Source organism: Bombus huntii, chromosome 10 (genome assembly GCF_024542735.1).
Source record: "Bombus huntii isolate Logan2020A chromosome 10, iyBomHunt1.1, whole genome shotgun sequence".
Taxonomy (NCBI): Eukaryota; Metazoa; Arthropoda; class Insecta; order Hymenoptera; family Apidae; genus Bombus; species Bombus huntii.
This window is the reverse complement of record NC_066247.1, coordinates 4,961,265-4,982,766: the sequence shown is the minus strand read 5'-3', so window position 1 is coordinate 4,982,766 and position 21,502 is coordinate 4,961,265. Positions and strand designations below refer to the sequence as shown.

The 21,502-nt window shown below is 27.4% G+C and overlaps 5 protein-coding genes across 8 annotated transcripts; 1 reads left to right on the top strand and 4 right to left on the bottom strand.

Annotated features, from left to right (window-relative positions):
* Positions 1 to 441: 441 nt before the first annotated feature.
* Positions 442 to 2,702, bottom strand: LOC126870066 (succinate--CoA ligase [ADP-forming] subunit beta, mitochondrial-like). The gene is made up of 6 exons (XM_050627501.1): positions 2,316 to 2,702; positions 2,075 to 2,237; positions 1,545 to 1,812; positions 1,160 to 1,464; positions 940 to 1,059; positions 442 to 868 (listed from the first exon to the last, which is right to left on the bottom strand). The coding sequence occupies exons 1-6, from the start codon at positions 2,693 to 2,695 to the stop codon at positions 665 to 667; spliced, it is 1,440 nt and encodes a 479-aa protein (XP_050483458.1). The 5' UTR covers positions 2,696 to 2,702; the 3' UTR covers positions 442 to 664.
* Positions 2,703 to 2,918: 216 nt separating this feature from the next.
* Positions 2,919 to 8,548, bottom strand: LOC126870080 (protein kinase 4-like). 2 transcript variants are annotated; one of them, XM_050627535.1, is made up of 5 exons: positions 6,475 to 8,548; positions 5,068 to 5,657; positions 4,825 to 4,991; positions 4,486 to 4,672; positions 2,919 to 4,376 (listed from the first exon to the last, which is right to left on the bottom strand). In XM_050627535.1, the coding sequence occupies exons 2-5, from the start codon at positions 5,641 to 5,643 to the stop codon at positions 4,185 to 4,187; spliced, it is 1,122 nt and encodes a 373-aa protein (XP_050483492.1). In that variant the 5' UTR covers positions 5,644 to 5,657; positions 6,475 to 8,548; the 3' UTR covers positions 2,919 to 4,184. The 2 variants fall into 2 exon arrangements, with proteins under 2 accessions (XP_050483492.1, XP_050483491.1); XM_050627534.1 differs by having other exon boundaries at positions 8,353 to 8,548.
* A 532-nt stretch (positions 8,549 to 9,080) lies between these two features.
* Positions 9,081 to 13,598, top strand: LOC126870527 (leucine-rich repeat and guanylate kinase domain-containing protein-like). The gene is made up of 15 exons (XM_050628325.1): positions 9,081 to 9,382; positions 9,476 to 9,703; positions 9,781 to 10,068; positions 10,137 to 10,435; positions 10,505 to 10,709; positions 10,775 to 10,978; positions 11,042 to 11,257; positions 11,312 to 11,465; positions 11,533 to 11,804; positions 11,875 to 12,141; positions 12,208 to 12,351; positions 12,431 to 12,595; positions 12,711 to 12,827; positions 12,915 to 13,081; positions 13,148 to 13,598. Exons 1-15 carry the CDS (start codon positions 9,368 to 9,370, stop codon positions 13,263 to 13,265), a joined length of 2,859 nt encoding a protein of 952 aa, XP_050484282.1. The 5' UTR covers positions 9,081 to 9,367; the 3' UTR covers positions 13,266 to 13,598.
* LOC126870052 (zinc finger protein 226-like) lies at positions 13,312 to 15,931 on the bottom strand. Of its 3 annotated transcripts, XM_050627456.1 has the most exons (6): positions 15,165 to 15,931; positions 14,903 to 15,079; positions 14,393 to 14,814; positions 14,144 to 14,331; positions 13,931 to 14,081; positions 13,312 to 13,794 (listed from the first exon to the last, which is right to left on the bottom strand). In XM_050627456.1, exons 1-6 carry the CDS (start codon positions 15,814 to 15,816, stop codon positions 13,732 to 13,734), a joined length of 1,653 nt encoding a protein of 550 aa, XP_050483413.1. In that variant the 5' UTR covers positions 15,817 to 15,931; the 3' UTR covers positions 13,312 to 13,731. The 3 variants fall into 3 exon arrangements, with proteins under 3 accessions (XP_050483413.1, XP_050483411.1, XP_050483412.1); XM_050627454.1 differs by having other exon boundaries at positions 13,312 to 14,081; XM_050627455.1 differs by having other exon boundaries at positions 13,312 to 14,081; positions 14,903 to 15,046.
* A 137-nt stretch (positions 15,932 to 16,068) lies between these two features.
* LOC126870030 (cilium assembly protein DZIP1L) lies at positions 16,069 to 21,420 on the bottom strand. Its single transcript, XM_050627378.1, has 9 exons — positions 20,897 to 21,420; positions 20,445 to 20,809; positions 19,957 to 20,325; positions 19,733 to 19,849; positions 18,546 to 19,670; positions 18,290 to 18,467; positions 17,699 to 18,221; positions 17,489 to 17,609; positions 16,069 to 17,413 (listed from the first exon to the last, which is right to left on the bottom strand). Exons 1-9 carry the CDS (start codon positions 21,015 to 21,017, stop codon positions 17,114 to 17,116), a joined length of 3,219 nt encoding a protein of 1,072 aa, XP_050483335.1. The 5' UTR covers positions 21,018 to 21,420; the 3' UTR covers positions 16,069 to 17,113.
* Positions 21,421 to 21,502: the final 82 nt, after the last annotated feature.

Genomic DNA, 21,502 nt, shown 5'->3' with positions numbered 1-21,502 from the left:
TATGTTTATTTGAATTTTTTCTGATTTAATTACTCATTCGATTTCTCTCTACTACTGTATTCCAATTTTGGGACATTTTAATTATAGATATAACATTTCAATAATAAGTTCATTGTACAAGTTTTGTAAAAGTTATTATATTTATATGTGAAAAAAATATATTTAGTTTGTTTTGTATAGTTAATTTAATTCTATTGTCGCCATTTAAACACTAGTATTATTCTATTTTATCTTTCAGTAGTCTTGAGTCAAAATTAAGCATTCTTTGTTATTCATTCATATAATTATAAAATACCTAAATCTATATAAATTTAAAGAAAAGTAAATCATTTTTAGTACTGGCAGCAACAATTTCATGATTACAATTCTTAGAAATTATGATACAAAATAATATAGATAATATATTATATTCGAAACTAGAATAAATTATTATATCATAAATTTCGAAAAAAATATTTATTCTTTACAAACATATTTACATCCACATAAATTTATATAATATAAAAAAGGTCAAAAAGGAAAGACATCTAATATTTTATAATATCCAACTTTTGTTGTCAGATATAAAATAATAAATATAAAATAAAACGAACATAATAATTATATCTATGTATGTAATATATCTTTCAAATTGTGTCTAAAAATATAAAAATTTATTTCACTTTTACTTCTTCTTGCTTCCGACTTTAGACTTTTCTGCCGATGTTTCTTTGGATGTGAAAGAAATGTCCAAGTTCATAGAATTTGCAGCTTTTATTATTAAAGATAATTTTACAACCGATTCAGCAGCTTGGGCAAAATCATCTACGGAAATAACTTTCAATTGTGCTTCCCGTATCAATCGATGAGCTTCTTCTACGTTAGTTCCCTATATGATTAGATTAGACTAGTATAAAAAAATTGTGTATAATTTTTCCTCGTGTATTAGTGATAAATTACCTGCAGTCTTACAACTACGGGAATATTCAACTGTAACTCTTTGGACGCATTGATAATACCTTTTGCGATTATATCACACCTCATAATACCACCAAATATATTTACGAAAATTGCTTCTACCTAAAAATTGGTAAAATGGTTTTAAACCTTACATTACCTATTTCCAAACTTACTGGCAAAAGATATAATTCGAATATTACTTGTTTTAAATTTTAAGTACCTTCGGATCAGAAATTATTATTTTAAAAGCTTCCATCACAGCTTCTTCAGTGGCACTACCACCCACATCTAAAAAATTAGCTGGCATACCGCCATTGTATTTTATTAAATCCATAGTAGCCATCGCTAATCCAGCACCATTTACCATACACCCTATATTTCCATCTAAAGCTATATAGCTTAAATTAAACTTAGATGCTTGGACTTCGTTAGGATCTAGTTGTGTGAAATCTTGCAGTGCAAATAGTTCCTTTTGTCTGAACTCTGAACTGTCGTCAAAAGAACATTTACAATCTAAGGCAAAATCTGAAAATACGTAATACTTATGTTATTAACTATCTTTAATTTAATAAAATGAATTCATTGAATTCTTTTTTACAACATACATTCTCCGCAAATATCTAATGCAAATGGATTAATTTCAAGTAATAATGCATCTTTCTCGATGAACAACTCGTAGAGATTACAAATAATTAACGATGTAATCTTCCTCTCCTCTCCTTCTATACCTAAGTTATCCACAACTTGATTTATTTGTTCAAGTGATAAACCTTTCATGATATTCACTGGTGTATACGATATAGCTTCCGGATTCGTGGCAGCGATGTCTTCGATATTTACACCGCCCTGTTTAGATACAATTACAACAGGACCCTGTAAATCATATTTAATTTTTACTTTTAATAATAAATTCAACGATAGTTACAATTAGACTGCAGATATTTATGCATTTATATAAAGCTATACAAGAATGTGCACAAACACAAAATTACATAAATTATCAAAAGGAAAACAAATGTTATGACATTCAGAAAATAAAACCTTCTTTCAAGTTAAAACTCTTTATCTGTACCAATAAAAATATGAATTTGTACAAAGATCCACAGTCTAGTTATAATGAAACGTTGCAATTTACATCAAAAGATTGTTCCAACATTACTGCCATATAATATTCTTTACGTGGGAACATACGTGTTGTCACCATTACTGAATTACAAATTCTACCAGCTTCTCCAGTTTGTTTAGTTATTAACAATTTACCTATCATATTATTAGTCAAAGTCTTTGCTTGTTCAGGCCTAAAAATATATGTCAAATACAGTGTATCATAAATATAATAACATTATAATAGAGTTGATTTAATTGATTAAACTCACGTTTCACACATAACTACACCGCTGACGTTGGTATCTTTAAAGTGCCCCATTCCACGTCCTCCAGCAAGAACTTGAGCTTTCAGAACAATATCTTTTGTCTTAAGATCAGCTGCTATCTTGGCAGCCTCGTCTGGAGTTTTGGCTACTCCAAAAGGCGGAGTTGGAATTCCACTATTTTTCAATAAAGTATATGCGATATGTTCATGAACTTGTAAATGTCGAGTTTGTTGAACAATGACAGAAGTACGATTTAAAAACTGAAAATATTTTCTTTGATATATTTGCATTTGTTGTATGTGACTACTTAAAATAAATACTGTTACCTGTCTTCCTATTTTTCTAACACAAAATGATGTAAAAGACGAGAGTCTAATGGACATATTGCCGGCAAATAATTTTAAACAATTTTATTGCTATACAAAATGAGTTTTTCTAACACATTCACATTGAAAATTGTTTGGCTTTCCAAGAGGGGTGTGAAACAATTATTGTAAATGTACAGAACGTTATAGGATGTTTTTCTTGTAAAAGTATTATACCTTGAATTTGTAAACTTATATAAAAAATGTGACAAATTCAGTTAAGTCGAGTAGGCGATGAATGTTGAATTCTGAGAGACACTGTATTTATAATTATAATACTACATTATAAAGCAATATTTTTACAATCGAAAAGTATTTCAGTAATAAATTCTTTAACTCTTATAAAAATTATTGCATTTATATTCTAAACCACGTCGCTGTAGTTGGATGGTAAATTTCAATAAACTATAAAATTATGTTTGATTAAATATAACTTTCATAGTGTAATAAAAATCCTCCTACTTTTTATATGTGTATAGATAGAAGATATATATATTAAATTATGTTAATAAAGTAAAATAAAAAAGTTCAATTTATATTGTATTTCTATGTATATACTATATATACTCTGATTATGATTTCCTTATAAGCACTTATATAACAACTATTAAATACGTATAATAAAGAAAAGAAATTCATTCTACATTATATTTATATTTCATTGATATATCATGTTCAGTATACTCGAAATGTGAATAATCCTCGTACCTATATTAAAAACTTATTCCACGACTCAGACTTATACTTATTTTGAGAACTAATTAAACATCCCTAATAAAATTTCTACAATTTTTATAATTCGAATATAGTTATAGCGTTCATTCTTTTTAATAATATTATACTTTGTCTCTAGATGTACTAAACTCGCGTAATTGAGGCCACATTTTTCAATAAAATATATTAAGTGTGATAAAAAAATAAATCTGCCGAATTATTATTACAGCATAGAAATATATACATAAAAACGAAATAAAAATGTTACTAAAATATTTATAAAGTAACAAAGAATGAAATATCTATAAAAAGTTAAAATTTATTTTTAATATTAAATATATATATTATATATATATAATATAATATTAAAAATATTGCAAATTATCTTTTCATACAAAAATTTACTATAAATTTCATCTTCATATGCAAATCAATTTATATTAAACTTTTAAACTCAAATATGAGTTAATAATGAGTTAATGATGAGGTAATATTAGACATCGAATTTATTATGAATTCATTTTATCATGAATTATGTAGTTAATATTTTGGAATATATTTCAAACTTAAATGTTTTATGCTTTAAAACTTCAAAATAATTTTCATATAGTTTTAATATACAAACGAAAAAATGGGGAACATTCGAGTTAAATAAATTGATTTCTACTTGATGTAACTTTAATATTAATGCAATTGATAAGAAAACATTATACCTAGTATCTATTTCAAGCATAAAATTTCTGGCCTCAACAGTCTTATATTCTAAATACAAAACAAACTTTCCTTCTTCAATTTAAAAACTAAATCTATCATTAAGCGTTCTTCCTGTAACGCCGAGATTTCCGGACAAGCTATACATGACTTCGCTGAAAGTACGATCATCGACATCTGGTCTTGCGTCTGATGACGGAGTGTTGCGTGTACGAGAACGGGAACGCGATCTTGACCTTGAACGTTGTCGACCAAACATAGGTGATCGACCAACCTGAAATTTATAAATTTCACCATATTAAATTATATAAATTACACAAAACTTGATTTTTTTTAAATTATAACTACCAGTAATATCTTATTAATCATTTTTATTATCATACCATATTCAAATTTTGTACACTTTGTCTAAATGGAGACCTTCCTCTTGGTAATGGGCGCAAACTGTTCACAGCACTTCCGTTTCTGCTTGGGGTAAGAGTAAGAGGGCGTTGATGCGTGCTAGGACTGTACTCATTTCCCAATGTATACATGAAGTTTACATTTGAGTTTGTATTTAATCGCGAGGAACTACAACATTGTATAATTTCAATAAAATCCCAATATAAAGTATAAGATTTTGTAATTGAAAATAAAAAATAATTTACTAAAAAGTATTTCAAATTATATGAACTTAATTGTAAGCTACTTAAAACAATAAATGTGAAGACATTTAAGCATACTTCATTCTCATTAATTTTTGTTCATATTGTGCACGTCTTTGTGCACGGGCAATTTGATCTGATCGTAATCCACCAGTAGTAAAGCGACGTTGAGAAGTTAAAATTTGTTGTCTTCTATCTGTGGATCTTTGTTGGAGTGATAATAATGATTTCCCAGCTTGTGGAATCTACAAGAGAAGAACATAATTAAATTAACGTCAAATTAATTACGTTTATGATTTATTATCTACAATATTAACTTACTCTGAATTGGTTTTGTAAGGATAATCTCTGGTTCTGTCTTTGTAGCAGCAATTGTTTTGCTCTTTTAACACGATTTCGGTAAGCAATTTGAGCAGGGCTTTGATATCCCAGTCGATTATGAACCGAAGTTGGATCACGTAAATTTGGTAAACTGTTCGTTCGTTTTAATGGAGTCTTATTATTTGTAAAAAAGCCTCCTTGTGTAAAAGTCAAGTTTGTGCGACTTCTACTTCGAGTCAGACCAAATCTATTACCACGACCACGGCGAACATTAAAAGCTCCTCGTGTATTAGGTTTCTGATTTAATGTTAAATTACTTCGTGATCTAGTTAAACCACTGTTTTTCTTATATCGTTTTCTCACAAAACCACCACGCACATTATTATTATTGTTGTTATTATTGTTATTTTGCCCAGCTTGCCATGTTTGCTCTTTTTTAGCAGTTCCAACATTACGCTTTACTCTGGTACCTCTACCTCTGAGTCCACTTCGCCCTCGCACACTTCCTCGAGTGCGTTTAGCACCAGTTTTTCCATTAGTAGCCCCGGCCTTTTTCTTTTTCTCCTTTTTCTCCATCTTTATGATTTCATCTTAAAAGGAAGAAAATTCACAAGGTTTAGTGAGCGTACAGTCTTATCAGTGCATGAAGTTAATTTGTGTTAAGCTTTAATCTGGAATATGTGAAAAATTTCCTCTTGTATGGATGATGTTGAAGGACAACTCAATATGGCTAATTCAGTTTCTATTTAATTCTTTTAAGTATATCGATCTTTTTCGATATTTATTTTTGTGAATTGTTTCCCTGATTTTCTTCCAATATGTGTATATACTTTCAAAATAATCTCACTGTGTATGGTCTATGTATACACATACATCTATCAATTAATTACAATGAAACTTAAGTAGAATATAACTTGGAATTTCTGTGTTTATAGATCAGCCTTTAAGTTTAAAATGTGTTACTAATTCCTTAAATTATATCAAATAAAAAATAACAATAAAAATCACATATTCTATATTAAATAAAAAATAACAGACGTAGTGAAACACTGTACTTCTGCAGATGACAAGGACACTTTAAAATACCATTGTTTTGTATAAAATAAATAAATAAGTAAATAAATAAATAAATAAATAATATATATATATAGGAATAAGTTTAATCAGATGATTTTCATATATTTTTCTTTCATAATGCATTACTTTAGAATTATATTTGTAACAAAAGATTTCATCTTATGAAAAGGAAGTATTTGTTGCTACATAAAAGGTATTATTGGCTAATTTAATTAATAATAATAAATTTCCACATGTATTATATTCTTTATTTTCTTTTCTTTAAGATATTTTTAACTAAAACTAAATCTTCGTGCATATTAAATTGTTTATTTTATTTTATTTCTGTACTTAATAAATGTCCTTTCTCTCTGTGTTATTTTCATTGTGATCTTCCGTGAGTGTTTCAATTATTTATACACTGATACATAAATGTCATGTGTACTTTCTTGCATACTGAAGATTCTTCATACTTTTGTAATTCTTCACACTTTCTATATCTGCATGTTTATCATATTTCAGTTTTTCTCTTGATTCAACGCATATCTTCAAAATATAATTTTTATATTATATTGTCTGTTTTAGTCTGTTCTTCCATTTCAATCTTAATTTAACAAAAACATGTCATTCATTGTTCATTGACAAAGGAAACAGACTATCTATATTGCTATTAATATTGGTTATTATATCAATTATATTTGAACAAAATTATAATTGAATAGATCCATTATTGATGTTTTACAATAACATAGTGGCATTATTTCTGATAGATATCTACTTTCAGTTGAAGGTAAAGTTTTTCCAGTTGACTTCTCTTATGCAATTAGTATGTTATCCACAAAATTTTCCACTACATAAGCATCATAAACCAATATTATATTGCCTCCATTGATGTGTTGCTTGTAGACAAAAGTTTGTAGATTACATAAAAATTTCTCTCATTTGTTGAAGTAGATGCCTTCGAGTCTTACATGAAATTAATAAAATCCAGTTATCTAATAAGTCATTTAATAACTGATTTAGATATAACATTTAATCACATAGATGCTTCTTCTTGCAGTTTTATACATCTTGGTTGTTTAAACAATCGCACTCTATCGGGCTTTTTATCTTTAATAATTTGCTTAATAAAAATGCTTCTGTTAATTCTAAATAACATTTGACATATCATGAAGTATTCATTTATATAGAATGCATGTTTTTAATTGACAAATTGCGAACATATTTAATCTTAAACTTAAATTATTCTGGATTGCACACTTGTAACATACATAAATACCATTTTCATTTAGAATTTAGTTAAATTCTCGAATTCAACGGCGATTATTATTTGTCGCAGACATTCCATATACTTTCATAGAACGCGTAATGCGTTCAAAAATAAAATCGATTTGAAAATTTTCAGCGTGTTTTTATCTCACGTATAGTATGTAGCATCTCTCAAGTTCATCAGATGAACAAAGAGAAACTCGAGAAATATGATATAGAAGAGATAAAAATACGACTAAAGTTATGCAAACGTATATCCCACGTAATGAGAAAGTTGACTTCTTTTCCGTAAATCATGAATCATAACTTTGGTTGTGTTATTATCCAAAAATGTTCAGGTACGTAAATTTTCCATTCGACAAATTTCTCGAGTAATTGGTCAAAAATTGTAAGAAATCCCCTCACCGCCAATCCTACGTAAATCATAGTATTTTTCTCAGAATGTATAAATTCTTCATGGCGGATATATCTTTCTTCTTCTTTACTACCACTGTCGTTAGTAGAAGCCTGTTATCTATTTCGTTTCTATTTCGTTGAAATTGAATTGGTTCTTTTGAAAAAGTCCGGAATTCATATACACTTGGTTATTCGATCATCGGTATAAATAGCGGAGACATTTTTCTTCCAGCGATTAGAAAAGACACCATACATCCTCTCATAAGTAAACATCGATTAAAATATGTCTGCCTTTTTTTTGCTTAATAATTAATTAGGGAGACGAAACGATCCTGTATCAAAAGTTGATTCATCGTCTGACACAGATACGTTTCTTTGTTTTATTTTCTTAGAGATCTATTTACCATTTTGGATGTTAAATGAACGAAAATAAATGTGGATATATATCTACGTTGTATAATTTTCATCGCCATTTTGAATTCGTGCAAAGGAAGAAACAGTTGCCGTACGCTCACCCAGGACTATCAGCAAAACTGCTAGATTTTCGAGACTCTGGCCACTTACCAAGCGACATGTTCACTTTCGCATCAATCTCAGACATATTTCGTTCGTTTTTTTTTTGTCTTTGTTATTCTTTCAAACGCGAAAAATACACGAGGACCGCAAATAAATCACCCGAATACTATCACCGTAACGTCACCACAGACCACACGCAACAATATCACACGACGCACGGATCGCGAATGAACATAAATGGTCACTCACAGGAAGTAATTGCCAAATCGTACCGGAAGATGTCGCTTCTTTCGCACCGCGAAAATTCCGAATGGGTCGGTTGCTACCGATGATTTTCTTATTAATACACTGCGGATTTTTATACATTTTTATATTTTTATGAACATAACTAAGGAAACGACTAAATTTGAATATGACACTTTGAATATTTTGTTGCACCTTTGTCAATATCGTTGCTATTTGAAGAGGTGAATAATAAAGAATTGAAAATTTTATGGGAAATTGATTTACATTAGAAATTTAAAAATTATTCAAGAAAAATACATTTTACTTTATGAGTATAGCAAGTGAATTATCTTAAAAAAAAATAAAAAAAGATTGTATTTTAAAAATGCATACTAAAAAATTTAGGTATAATTTATTATAAAATAAATCTTATTTCATATTTAGGTAATTTTATTTCATTTTAACTTCTTGCCCTATATTTCTATGAAGAAGGAAAATTTTAATTCGGCTCTGTTGATTGGATGATGTGTGCACAATGTTACGTGCTAGCGCAAGGACCTTAGGAATTTGAAAGGAATTATGCTATTTGCAGCTCTGTCTAGAGTCCAGACCATTCAAAATTCCTTTTCGTTGGGAAGTTAATTCCTTGTATAGGGGTATTATTGTTATATAAATAACATTGTTATGAACAAACTTTATAACAAATTGCGGTTTCTTTACATAATTTGGTAGCCCTGTGTATATTCAGTTGTTAAGAAACAATAGAAAATTGTATATTAGTGGTTTATATGAAAATAATTTATCACAAAGATAAATAATTAATGTTTCAAGCAGAATAATGGATGAAAAAAGAGTAAAATTATATTTCTGCTCAAATTGATTAGTTTTATAAAATTAAAATTGATATCATTCATACAAAAATTAATTTCTATGCTTATAATTACAGTTTTCTTATTTGTTCTCTACCTCTGAACCACTACTTTCTCAAAATGCAATTGGTAGGATTTCTGTACCAAAGGCACCTTTGCAGAAGGATGATACAGTTATTGAAAATGATGATATAGATTTGCTATCACATAGTGATATGAGTTGGGAAACTATGGAGGATAGATATATGTTATTTGAAATTGCATCTAATGATTCTATATCAACTACTTCAAAGTCTTCATCCAATGTAAATTTTGCTTAATATAAAACTAATTTTATTTTATAATATAATTGGAAATAATTATAATTTATTCGTTTTCACAGTCGAATCTTTCATTTTCATTGCTTGATCAAATATCACTTTCAATAGATCAAAAAATAATACAATGTGCAACTGAAAACAACTGGAGTAGTTATGCTCTAGATATCAGTTTATGGGATGATGGTAGAGCACCAGTTATGAAATTAAGAAATCTTAAAGAAACATCATTTGATGATATAGAATTCTGTGGATATCTTACTGACAGACTAATAGGAGTTGGAAAATCATTTTTGACTAAATCTCCTGAAAATAGTCTTTATATATTAAGCAAATGTATTATGAGAAATATGGTATATTATTATATATGAAAAACATAATATTTTATAAAACAAATATGATGAAAACAACTTTTTTGCAGTCACTATCAAATATTACAATGTTAAGTTACCACCGTTACTTACAATATATTGATCTTGCATATAATTATATTACAAATTTATCACCCCTGGGAGGAGTCCCCTACTTAATGTATTTAAATGTAGCACATAACAGAATGAATACTATTCTAAATTTTTCACCTCCTTGGTATTTGACATATGTAAATTTATCATACAATTATATATCAAAAATGTATGATATCAGTGATTTCTGGAGTATTGTTCACTTGGATTTGTCACATAATGCAATTGAAACCATTACTGGTTTGCAAAATTTGAAGTTAGCATGCTTTTTCATGTAATTAAATAAAATATGACTTCATTTATACATTACGTATTTTATTTTTAGATATTTGAAATATTTAAATTTATCATATAACTTAATTGAGTACATTGAAAATTTGGATAGATTAAATATTCAAGAACTAAATTTAGAGGGCAACTGTATACTGTCATATAAATCCGCCATTCCTGGATATGGCATAAGTACTTTATCTGATTTGCGGAAATTATATTTAGGATACAATAAATTGTCTACTTTAGAATTTTTTAAGGTAATAATTCCATATTTAATAATTAGATGAATATTTAAACTGTAACAATGTGTTTAAAATTATAGGATGCATATAGTTTACGTGTGATAGATTTAAAGTTTAATAGAATCAATGATTTATTAGAATTATTAAATCTCACTGGTTTAATACAAGAAGTAGATTTTAGAGGTAATAGTTGCACAAAGTGGCCTAATTATAAAGCTGTACTTCTATTTTCCATACCAAGTATACAGATTATTGATGGTGTTAATGTATCTACTTCAGAAAAGGTATATAATCAAGTATTGATAATTATCAACTTATATAAATTATTAAAGAATTTATTTAAATAGATTGCTGCAGTTGCTCTATTTGCACCACCAGTAAATTTAACAGCTGCTCGCACTATAACAAAGCTAACTTTATTAGAGCAATTAAATATTCCTAAAATTGATCTTCATGTAACACCATATGATGAAGTGAGCCCACCTATAATAATACTCACAGGTCCAAGTGCAGTGAGAAAATTATCTTTGGCTCTTCATGCGACCCAAACATTATCAAAAAAAGTAATATTCTAATTCATTTTTAATATGTCGGATTAAAATAATAATTTATCACAGGTCCAATATTGTCAGTGGTATACAACAAAAAGCTCAGAAGATGAAAGTGAAAATCAATTTTACATTTTTGTAGACAGAGAAGAATTTAATGATATGTCTCGTCATGGAGAATTTTTAGCAATTCAAGAGAGATTAGGATACAGCTATGGATTTCGTTAGTTAGATAAATTAAATTTTCTATAAAAATATCTTCCAAGATGCTTTTATTTATATTTATATAGATCACAATCAAATTACTTCCTTAAAATTAAGAAATAAAATTGGTATAACACAAACGGATTTACATGCAACCATTCAAATGCTTAACCGGTATTCCAATAGTAGAGCAGTTCTTGTGCTCCCAAAAAATGAAGAAATCCACCGTGAATGGATACAAGAAAGGTTTTATGTTTATACATGTACTAAAGATAGTAAAGAAAATTTATTATCTGAAGAAAGTTCAGCAATACCCATAGGAAGTGATATAAATTTTATTAAAGAAATTTTAAATGATGTATGAACAATTTCATATCTTTATTATACCATTCATAGTGCTACAAATATTATTTTAAACTTGCTTATAGATTATAAGAGATCTTAAATTGCTTCCCAAAATTCCACTGGCAACAGAGACTGATGATAAAGCAACTCATAATACATTGGGGAATGTAACAATATTTGATGATGAAGCTGTGCAGGGTACAACAGAAATGAAAGACAAAACATCAAATTATATTAAATTTCAGGAACAAGACACTAATTCACATTTTGATGATAAAGGATTACGAGTATTGAGTTTATCTAGCACTATTTCCACTCAATCTTCCACATTTCATAATTTTATATTAATAAATTAAATAAGTAAAAATAACTAAATAAATAAATTTCATAATATGATTTCCGAAAACGCCTAAAAAATAGAAAATTTGAACACGGTCTTATTCATTAAAACGGGTCTTGATATAGGTGATTTTTTGAGAATACCGGATATTTTTAGGAAATCCGATACTTTCGCGAACTCGACCCAATCCGATGTGTTTCTGTTTCATTCCAACTATCGGGTTTCATACATTTTCTGGTTCTTGCATACCTCTATCTAACACATAATAGTTGTAAGTAATTTTATTTTTTTTTTTTTAGGTAATTTTAGATGAGCATTCAAATGTTATAGTGGAAGATGAACAATTAAGGCGTAAAAGACATCAAGCAAAACTTTTGCAGCGTCGTAATACATTGATTCGAGGAATAGTACCTTTATTTACAGATGAACTTAGTGAATCAAGTGAAGAACTATTAACAAGAAGAGTTTGTATTGAATAATTTACTTTTCTTTCGACGGGCAGGGTGTCATTGTTTTCAATTAATATATGTATAAGATTATATAGGTATAAAATAATACAAATCTGTAATTTATTTTAAGTCGCCAGAAATGGAAAAACCAGAAGATATGAAAGATTTCTATACCGACTTGATATTAAAGTCAAGAAAAATGTATCTAGATCAACATGTGAATAAGCCTGGATTTTTTTCCTTAGTGGTAACATGTCTTCGATAAAAGTAAATTAAGAATGCCAAATTCATAATTTATCATTAGAAAAACTTTTATATAATCATCATTTTTCAGCTACTATCAGATGATTATTTTAAAGCATTTAACAAATTAATTAATTTTATTTATGAATTATACACAAATTATTCTTTTCAAGAACCTAAATTTTTAGCAGAACTTAATCATTTTTCAAAGATTGCTATTCCGGCAATGGTTGATCCCATTATTGATGAAATAAAACAGTAAGTTCCAATTTTTTTTTATATCAATTGCTATGTGTAATATCATTTGGATTTATTGATTTGTAGATCTTTATCAACGCCTATATTACAAAGAAGAACTTTGTTGAGAATGTATGGTGTTACTTCATGGAAGGATTTGATGCCCAGTCAAATAGTAGAAGATTTAACTGATGTTGCTGATTAGGTACAAGATAAATGTTCAGTTATAAAACTAGTTAATCCACTCATAATTCATTTTTTAAAGTTTTCATTTTACTGGTTATATGATTATCTTGTACAATGTATTTTATTGATAACAGTCTGTTTTCAAATAGTAATATATATATTACAAAAAGTGAACACATTTTTTTAGAAATACTTTCATACAAGGAACTCTTAATTGACATAAGAATACATATTTATAATGGCTTTACTTATTTATGCAGAGTTGATTTATATATTATCCTGCTAAGTTTAAAAAATATGATAATAGTTACACATGTATATGATAAAAAATAATTAATTTGTTTAAAGCGTTTTTCAAGTATATTCTAATAAAGTAATTATTTGTTAGAAATCTAAAGTTTCTGTTTTAATGTTCAATCACATATGCATTTTATCAATAGAAGGAAGATTATTGCTTAAAAGTGATATATCTGATGGTTCTATGATTACATGTAAATTTGTATTATAGTTTGTACTTCCCAAGGATATTTTTTGGTCACTAAATGTAACTGCAAAGGAATTTTCGTCAATCTGAGGTAAAGAATTTTGTAGAAGTACAAATCTTGTTTGATTATCAATAATGTCTAATTTAGAACGATTCATTTGAATCCAAGTTTCTTGTAATACACTGTGTTCAGAATCTACCTTTTTTGATAGTTCATGATGTTCTGGTTCAACTTGAAGAAGTGTACATTGTGATTGTTTAAAATCAGATTCACTATTCACATTAGAATGATACTTCATATGATCATTTAAGCTTTTTTTCTGTTCAAATATCAAATTACAATGATTACATCTGAAAATGAAGTTATTAGGATAAGTATTATGTAGGAATTACAAGCTTTTAAATATACTTACTGGAATTGCGTTTCTTTAACTTTTTTTGCCTTATTTTCGTGTGGATCATGAATTTTTTGATGGGCAAGCAAATTATATCGTTCTGCAAAACGTTTTCCACACACTGTACAGCTATATGGTTTTTCACCTGTATGAACTCGCATATGCCTTTTCAAATGAGATGTTGAAAGCAAAGACAAATCACACATCTAAAACACAGAAATACTTAACTGTTTTGTATATCATGTTTCTATGCTAGTAATTACTTACTTGACACTTATAAGATTTTTTACCACTATGTGATAATCTGTGCATATTGTATGATGTATGGTGTATGAATCTTTTACCACACAGTTCACATTGATAGGGCATTTCACCGGTATGCATTGGTAAATGCCTCATAAGTGCTCCTTTTTGTGTAAAGCACTTTTTACAAAAATTACATTGAAATGGATTTATTCCATTATGCATTCCAACATGTATTTCCAATGCATGTTTATGTTTATATGCCTGACCACATTTTTCACACATGTATGGTCTTAATGTTGAATGAGTTTTCATGTGTGTTTTTAATTCAGTCGATGTTTTCCATACTTTACCACAAATAGGACAAGAATATTTTAATGATTTTAAATCATACTTTGGTATCTTTATTGATTTTATAGGTATTTTTATTGGGTCAACTGCTGACGCTATATATGTATTATAAAGATTTAAACAATAAGTAATAAATAGATAATTTTAAAAAAGGAACCTTATGAATAATAAATAAAATATCACCTGTTGTGTTCACAGTATTTTCTGTTATTTTTATAATATTTTCAACATTTTGTATTTGTAGTATATTGTTAGAAAATGTGGATTCTGTTTTTACAGTATTTTTTGATTCACTTTCAGGATCTGTCAGTGAAATACAGCTTTTTTCTGCAACATGAATTTTTAATGCATGTGCATTTCCTGCAAACAAATATCAACAAATATTTCTATATATTTGTTATTAATTTTATATTTATTTTTATTGATTTAAATAATCTCTCTTTACCTTGTGAATTAATATTACATGTATTACCACTATTAGTTAATGCCACTGAATTGTGAAATATATCATTTTTTAAAATTTCATCTTTTATGTCATCATAAATATTATAATCAAATGATTTTGTGCTATCTGCTTCATTATAATTGATTGTTTCCTTTCTTAAGTGTTTCTTTGCTTTTGTATTTGAAATACTTATATTTTGCAATATTGTATTATCTTGAACACATTGTTCTTGTACTATTTCCTCTACTTGAGTAACATTTTGTAAATTCAATACCTTCTTTAAGTTCTCATTACTATTATATAATTTTTTTGCTTCTAATGCTATGTTTGTACTGATATTCAATTTTGTACCATCGTACACTGATCGTTTAACATTTTTTCTTCTTTCACAAGCATGATATATTTTCAAAATCTCACAACGTATGTTTAAAACAGTTTTCTGTGCTTGTTCTAACATTTGAAACAAATTGTAACATTGTAGACAAATGTAAGGGTCTTGTAATTCAAAAGTAGCTATACGAAGTACTTGTGATACAAAATTTACTAACAATTCTCCTTGACGAGGAAAAGATGTAGAAAATATATTTACAGAAGATGAAGGATCAATTTTCATATCGCATATTGAGCAAAATATATTAGACATTGGCATCATTTTGTTTTACCATTAAAAGTTGATCAAAACGTTTAATTGATTATTAAACTCTTACTTTTACTTAACTCTTTTTTAATAGTATATGTTGTTACTTTATAATAAATAACAGATATAAATATGACCATTTTGTACGATAATCGTGTATTATTCTTTGACAGCGCATCTTAAATATAACCTTTACTATACTCCGCGACATAACATATCGATAATAATTTTATGTACGGGATAATTTTGATATCGTGCTGTGTCTCATACAATTGATAAAATATATTTAATGTTTGTTTCTTCAACTACAAGTCATAAATTATAAATTACAAAATATAATTCTTCATATTATTCCATAGTGGGACATGAAACACTATAAGCATTTAGCGGTGAAAAAGTAAAACTAATCGACATCTGGTAAAATTAAAAAATCCAAATTTCTTGATTCCTAAGCAAAATTAGCGATACTAATCGCAGTAAAAATTTTCGCTGGTAGGTGGCATCACCATGTCCAAAATAGGGTACTTTTACAGATTTGATTTTTTCACCGCTAGATGATTGTAGTGTTTAGTAGCCCGCCAACTGGACAATTTTTTAAATCTGTTTAAAACTAAGTAACCAGCGAGATTATTTAAATAAAATTAATTTCAATTAATTCTACAGGTTCTAAACATCCGTTTGAGCTCTCGTAAGTTAAAAAATGCTGCCTAGGAATCAAGAAGTTTATTCATTTTGCTGTTAATTCGAAATAATTAATTCCATATGTATATACATTTCAAGCGCAAATATTTTAAGATTAAATGTTGAGAACGGTATGTTTATTAACTTCGGTGAATTTGTTTTTTTATGTTGTATAAGGATAATGGAAAATAGATACATGGTTCCATTAAAAAAAGTGGCAATGAACTTGAAATCTCATGAAACAACGATCATTGATAAATAATATTTCCACCATTGCACATGGTCCTTGAGATACCGTAAATTTATCCAGGAAAGTGTTTTCATACAACAATAAATAAGGCAGATACCTGGGTGATCCCATGTAGCTGAACTAGCCTGTGTTATAATTCTGCAATAAAATTTGTTGATGCAGAAAATGTTTCTGTTTTTATTCATTTCATAAATAAAAATTCTGTACACAGTACATAAAATATCAACTACATTATGTAATGATTGTCTTTCTGGTCTAATAGATTAGATTATAATAAATAAACAAAAAGTTATTACATATATCATATTTTTCAAATATCTTTTTTTTTTGCTAAAAAGAAAGTATATTTATATATTTAATTATATAAATTTTAATTTAAAATTATTCTAATTTTAAAATTTGATCTATATCAGAATCTAAATCTGATATTTCTGATATAGATTCTGCATCTAAGGTATTAGACATTTTATCTCTTAAATTACGCGGTGCTGGTTGTGGTAACGAATCATTCATTTCTTTAGAATTTGTTACAGATGCTTGGAATGGATTTACTAAAAGAGAATTTATATTAGTAGAATTTATTTGTTCGTTGCTCTTAATTTGATTCTCTTTATTTTGCATGTATGTTGAAGAAAATATTGTTTCAACTGATCCTACAGGCTTTTGTCTTACCATATTTAGCTGAAAGAAAATATAGTTTAAGTATAGTTTAATATCATTAAATACAACAAGTTTTGTAATACCTGGTTTTCTTACCTGTGCTTCAAGCTTTTTTGATATTTCCGCAATTTTATCACTTTGTGCAGTCCTTAATACAATATTATTTGAACCTTTATAATCTTCTGATTGAGACAAATGTTTTTGCTTGTCAAACATACTGCATAAACGCAAAATTAAAATTATTTATAAAATTACTATAGTACTATATTATTTATTTCCTACATTGAGCATAGATAATTTACGTACCTTGAAGAATTCCAATTACTGTCATTTAACTCTTCTTTGTCCGTAACATCATCGGAAGATGATTTTATACTTTCATTATTAGTTAAATCAAAAATAACTTTTTTTTTTGTCAAACTACTTGCTGAACCAGTTGTAGATTTTAGAACACTTTTATTATGTTTTGGAGATATGAAAATACTTTGTAAATCCTGTTGCACATTTGAATTATCTATACTACTGTTTTCAATAGATTTGTTATTAGCTAAATCTTTATCATTTGGTATTATCTTAAGAGTTTCAAGAGTAAATAAAGATTTCATTTTGTTGAAAGAATCTCTTCTTATTGAAATCTCTTGAGAATTTGTTGTATGTTGTATATTTTCCAAAGATTTTGAATTGGGAGAAAATTGTAATAATTTTTCTATACTTTCGTAATTTGCAATTTTTGTAGCTTTTGTAGGCATTGATTTATTTTCGAGTATATTTCTAGCAAAATCCTTATCTTCTGGTATAGAATGAAATTTATTTGATGTTGTTGCTTGCCCTAAAAAAAAATTATTGGAGTTATTTCTTTTCAGAGAAATTTATTCATATATGAATAATAGTAATTACCAGGATCATGTTGATGATTAAGGTCTTTTGCAACCATTGATTTAACAGTGATTATTGGTTTATGTAGAGGTGAGTTTTTAAATTGTTTCACATTTTCAGTAACCTTTTTCTTCTTAGATATTTTATTAAGAACTTCTTCAATTATCCTTAATTTAATCTGATGATATTTTGGAGTCTTCTGTGTTAAATTAAAAAAAATGATGTTAATATTTTTTACATAACAAATTACATAAAAAATTTAATATGCATGTCTTACTTTTGCAGTTAATTTGTGATGATGCTTTAAAATGTCCATTTTCTGTTTGAATGTTGCTTTTGGTATTCCTTGCCATTCCGGATCTACTCCTAAATCTCTTAATTTCTGTTCAAAAGTTTCCATTAAACTAGTTCGTAATCTTTTATAAAATGAACTATGTCCTGTTATTTTTTTAGGTAAATGTGTTTTATGTTCATGAAATGGGGAGTTATTGTGAATTGCAGTAACACTTTCTGTGCTTGAGTCAGAAACAAATGATTCTGAATTTGATGCAAATGATACATTGTCCTCTAAGGATTTTGATGTTTTCGTATTTTTACTGTTAGATAAAAACTCATTAGATATGCTTTTATTAAAAATATCCTGTGGCTTACTTGTGCCAAGTTCGTCACTTTTTATAATTACGCGATTATATTTTGTGTGTTCATAATTATTTCCTTTTTCAGGCACTGAAATTTCTGTGTCTGAAATATTACTTGAACTGTAATACTCTAAATCCTTTTCAATAGTTTTCACAGGATTAAATATTGTATTATTTCTATTTTTTATATCTTTTTGCTTAATATTTCTTCTATTTTCATGAATAGTGGATTTGTTTCTGGAATTCGAAACTTTCTTTAAATGAGTATTTTCTACTGTTAATGGAAGCACTTTACTTGATAAACTTGAACTTATTGTAGTGTCTATCACACTATTTCCAACAGCAATTTGCTCAGTTTTTGTATTTGTGCCATTTTGTTTTGAATTAGTTTCATCTGATGCTTTTAAAATTTCATTAAGTTTGTCTAATATTATAGGTGGACTACGTCTTCTCAGTGAATTATTTTCAAAATCTTTATTTTTTTCATTCAATTGTGAAACATTTATTTCCTGTGATAGAGATTGTAATTGTTTGCTTTGTTCCAATAAGATATCCAACTGATTCGCAGTTTGGCGTTCTAAATCGTTAACTTTTGTTTCATACTTGGCTTTCATATCATCAGCTGCACTTTGTGTTAATTTTAATTCTGCGATAAGACTCTCAATATCTTTTTGATGTTGATTCTCCAAATGTTCTATTTTTGATTTCCAATAATTTTCCTGAGCTTGTAATTTTGCATGCATACTTTCTATGTCTGGAGTAAGCTGTAAAATGTTTACAAAACAAATTAATAAAATTCATTTCATGAAAAGTATACTTTACTTACCTTGTCAAGTAATTGATTCTTTAGCTTTTGAAATTCTTTCTCTTGCTGATTTATGAATGTTTGGACGTTTGTTTCAGATGTGTGTTCATGCATGGTTTTTTCCTTTTGCCTTAAATTCTGTTGAAATATTGATGTGTGTATACATGTATACATATATATGAATATTTATATTATCATTTAAATCATTAGTAAGAAGTTTTCATATTTATTTACTTTATACATACATGTATTTCATCAAAAAGCATGGTCTTCAAATTTTTTATTTCTTCTTGATATTCTTTATACTCTGAATGTTCTTTAGATTTGTTACTATTGTATCTAAAATTTTCATTTTCACTCTCAGCTTGCCTTCTATTATAACTTAATATTTTTTCCTCTGGAATCCTTTCAGACTCATTCCTTATCACCTTTTCTGTTTCATTTAATCTTTCTTTTAAATTCTTTATTTCATTGTGCAACTTCTCAGTTTCACTGCGATAGTGCTCATGTATGGGAGAAGCAGGCATGTATAACTCTGATGCATAAGCATGACGACGAATAATATGTGCACTTACAAACATAGGAGATATAAAAGATTTTGGACAATGTGGACACTAGAAAAATAAAATAGTTTAATAAAATTTTTGCATGATTAAAGCTATTTTTCTGTGGACAAAATGTTATTACAAAAATTATTTCAACAAGAATTAATACATATTCATAATTTTATTACTTTGTAAATTTCGCCATTAGTATCTCCAATTTTAGTTTCTATTAATTTACTTTTTTCCTTTACTTTCTCTTTCATATGTTTCACTACTTCTTCTAAAGCAGTTATTTCTTTTTTCAATTTAACATTTTCTTCAATTTTTGATCTTAGTTCATCTTTTAGTATAATTACACTATGATCTAAATATTGTTTACAATATAATAAATATTCAACTGCTAACTGTGCAAGACAAAAGAGTTTTACAAAGTTGGGATCTAAGATTTTAACATCGTATTCACTTTCTAAACAATAATCTATTACATTATTTATATTATCATCAATGGAATGGAAATCTCTTTCTCTTATAATTCGATCTATATCTATGTTACCTAGAATAAAAGGGAATTTTAAGTATGGATTAAATATATCTGTTTACAAATCATAATGGTAAAGAATATATTTGTTATACTGCGTACTTATACGATTCCAATCTACACGTGTTCTGGATCTATGCATATTGAAATAAAATCCAGATTCTTTTGCCAATTTTGGAAAATCATGACACCATTTGGTGCCAATACGAAATGAAAATGCCATTACTGTATTTACAAGTCTGTTGATGCCTATTCACACATTACTTCTAGCTACTATTTCATAACTATTAATTAATTAGAAATACAATATTATAAAAAGTGGTAAACGCAAATTGTGTCATTAACTTCATGATTCTGGTATTTACAAATATATAACACTACTTATTGTTTTTATACATCTTGGAGGTTAGAAGAAAACATAAACAAAATTTAACAGATATGATATATCTAGAGAGTACTATCTATTTCAGTTATGTCTATAGATTTCATTCATTTCTACATCAAATGTTTTCAATGGGATTTAATTTCAAAACGTGTGGAATGAATCAAATATTCAAATAAAATATTTAAATAAAATTATTTTTTTAATAATTTAATTATACAACTAAAAGTATTAGAATTGTTTCATACTCAAATTCTAATAAATTATTTGTATATCTAAAAAATTTTAGATTGACAATTTTTGAAATTAAATAAATATTAAGTGGA

Coding starts and splice junctions, on each gene's coding strand:
- LOC126870030 (XM_050627378.1), bottom strand. CDS start 21,017: ATGGCATTTTCATTTCGTATTGGCACCAAATGGTGTCATGATTTTCCA. Junction 19,671..19,732: donor AGAATCAATTACTTGACAAG/GTAAGTAAAGTA, acceptor AACATTTTACAG/CTTACTCCAGACATAGAAAG. Junction 18,222..18,289: donor TAATCATCAACATGATCCTG/GTAATTACTATT, acceptor ATTTTTTTTTAG/GGCAAGCAACAACATCAAAT.
- LOC126870527 (XM_050628325.1), top strand. Junction 11,805..11,874: donor TTAAAGAAATTTTAAATGAT/GTATGAACAATT, acceptor ACTTGCTTATAG/ATTATAAGAGATCTTAAATT. Junction 12,828..12,914: donor CTGGATTTTTTTCCTTAGTG/GTAACATGTCTT, acceptor ATCATTTTTCAG/CTACTATCAGATGATTATTT.
- LOC126870052 (XM_050627454.1), bottom strand. CDS start 15,816: ATGATGCCAATGTCTAATATATTTTGCTCAATATGCGATATGAAAATT. Junction 15,080..15,164: donor ATGTAATATTAATTCACAAG/GTAAAGAGAGAT, acceptor ATTTGTTTGCAG/GAAATGCACATGCATTAAAA. Junction 14,082..14,143: donor GTTAAAGAAACGCAATTCCA/GTAAGTATATTT, acceptor CTTCATTTTCAG/ATGTAATCATTGTAATTTGA.
- LOC126870080 (XM_050627534.1), bottom strand. CDS start 8,389: ATGTCTGAGATTGATGCGAAAGTGAACATGTCGCTTG. Junction 5,658..8,352: donor GAAAGTGAACATGTCGCTTG/GTAAGTGGCCAG, acceptor CTTCCTTTTAAG/ATGAAATCATAAAGATGGAG. Junction 4,673..4,824: donor CAAAAATTAATGAGAATGAA/GTATGCTTAAAT, acceptor ACAATGTTGTAG/TTCCTCGCGATTAAATACAA.
- LOC126870066 (XM_050627501.1), bottom strand. CDS start 2,695: ATGTCCATTAGACTCTCGTCTTTTACATCATTTTGTGTTAGAAAAATA. Junction 1,813..2,074: donor TGTTGGAACAATCTTTTGAT/GTAAATTGCAAC, acceptor TATGATTTACAG/GGTCCTGTTGTAATTGTATC. Junction 869..939: donor CCGTAGTTGTAAGACTGCAG/GTAATTTATCAC, acceptor CTAATCATATAG/GGAACTAACGTAGAAGAAGC.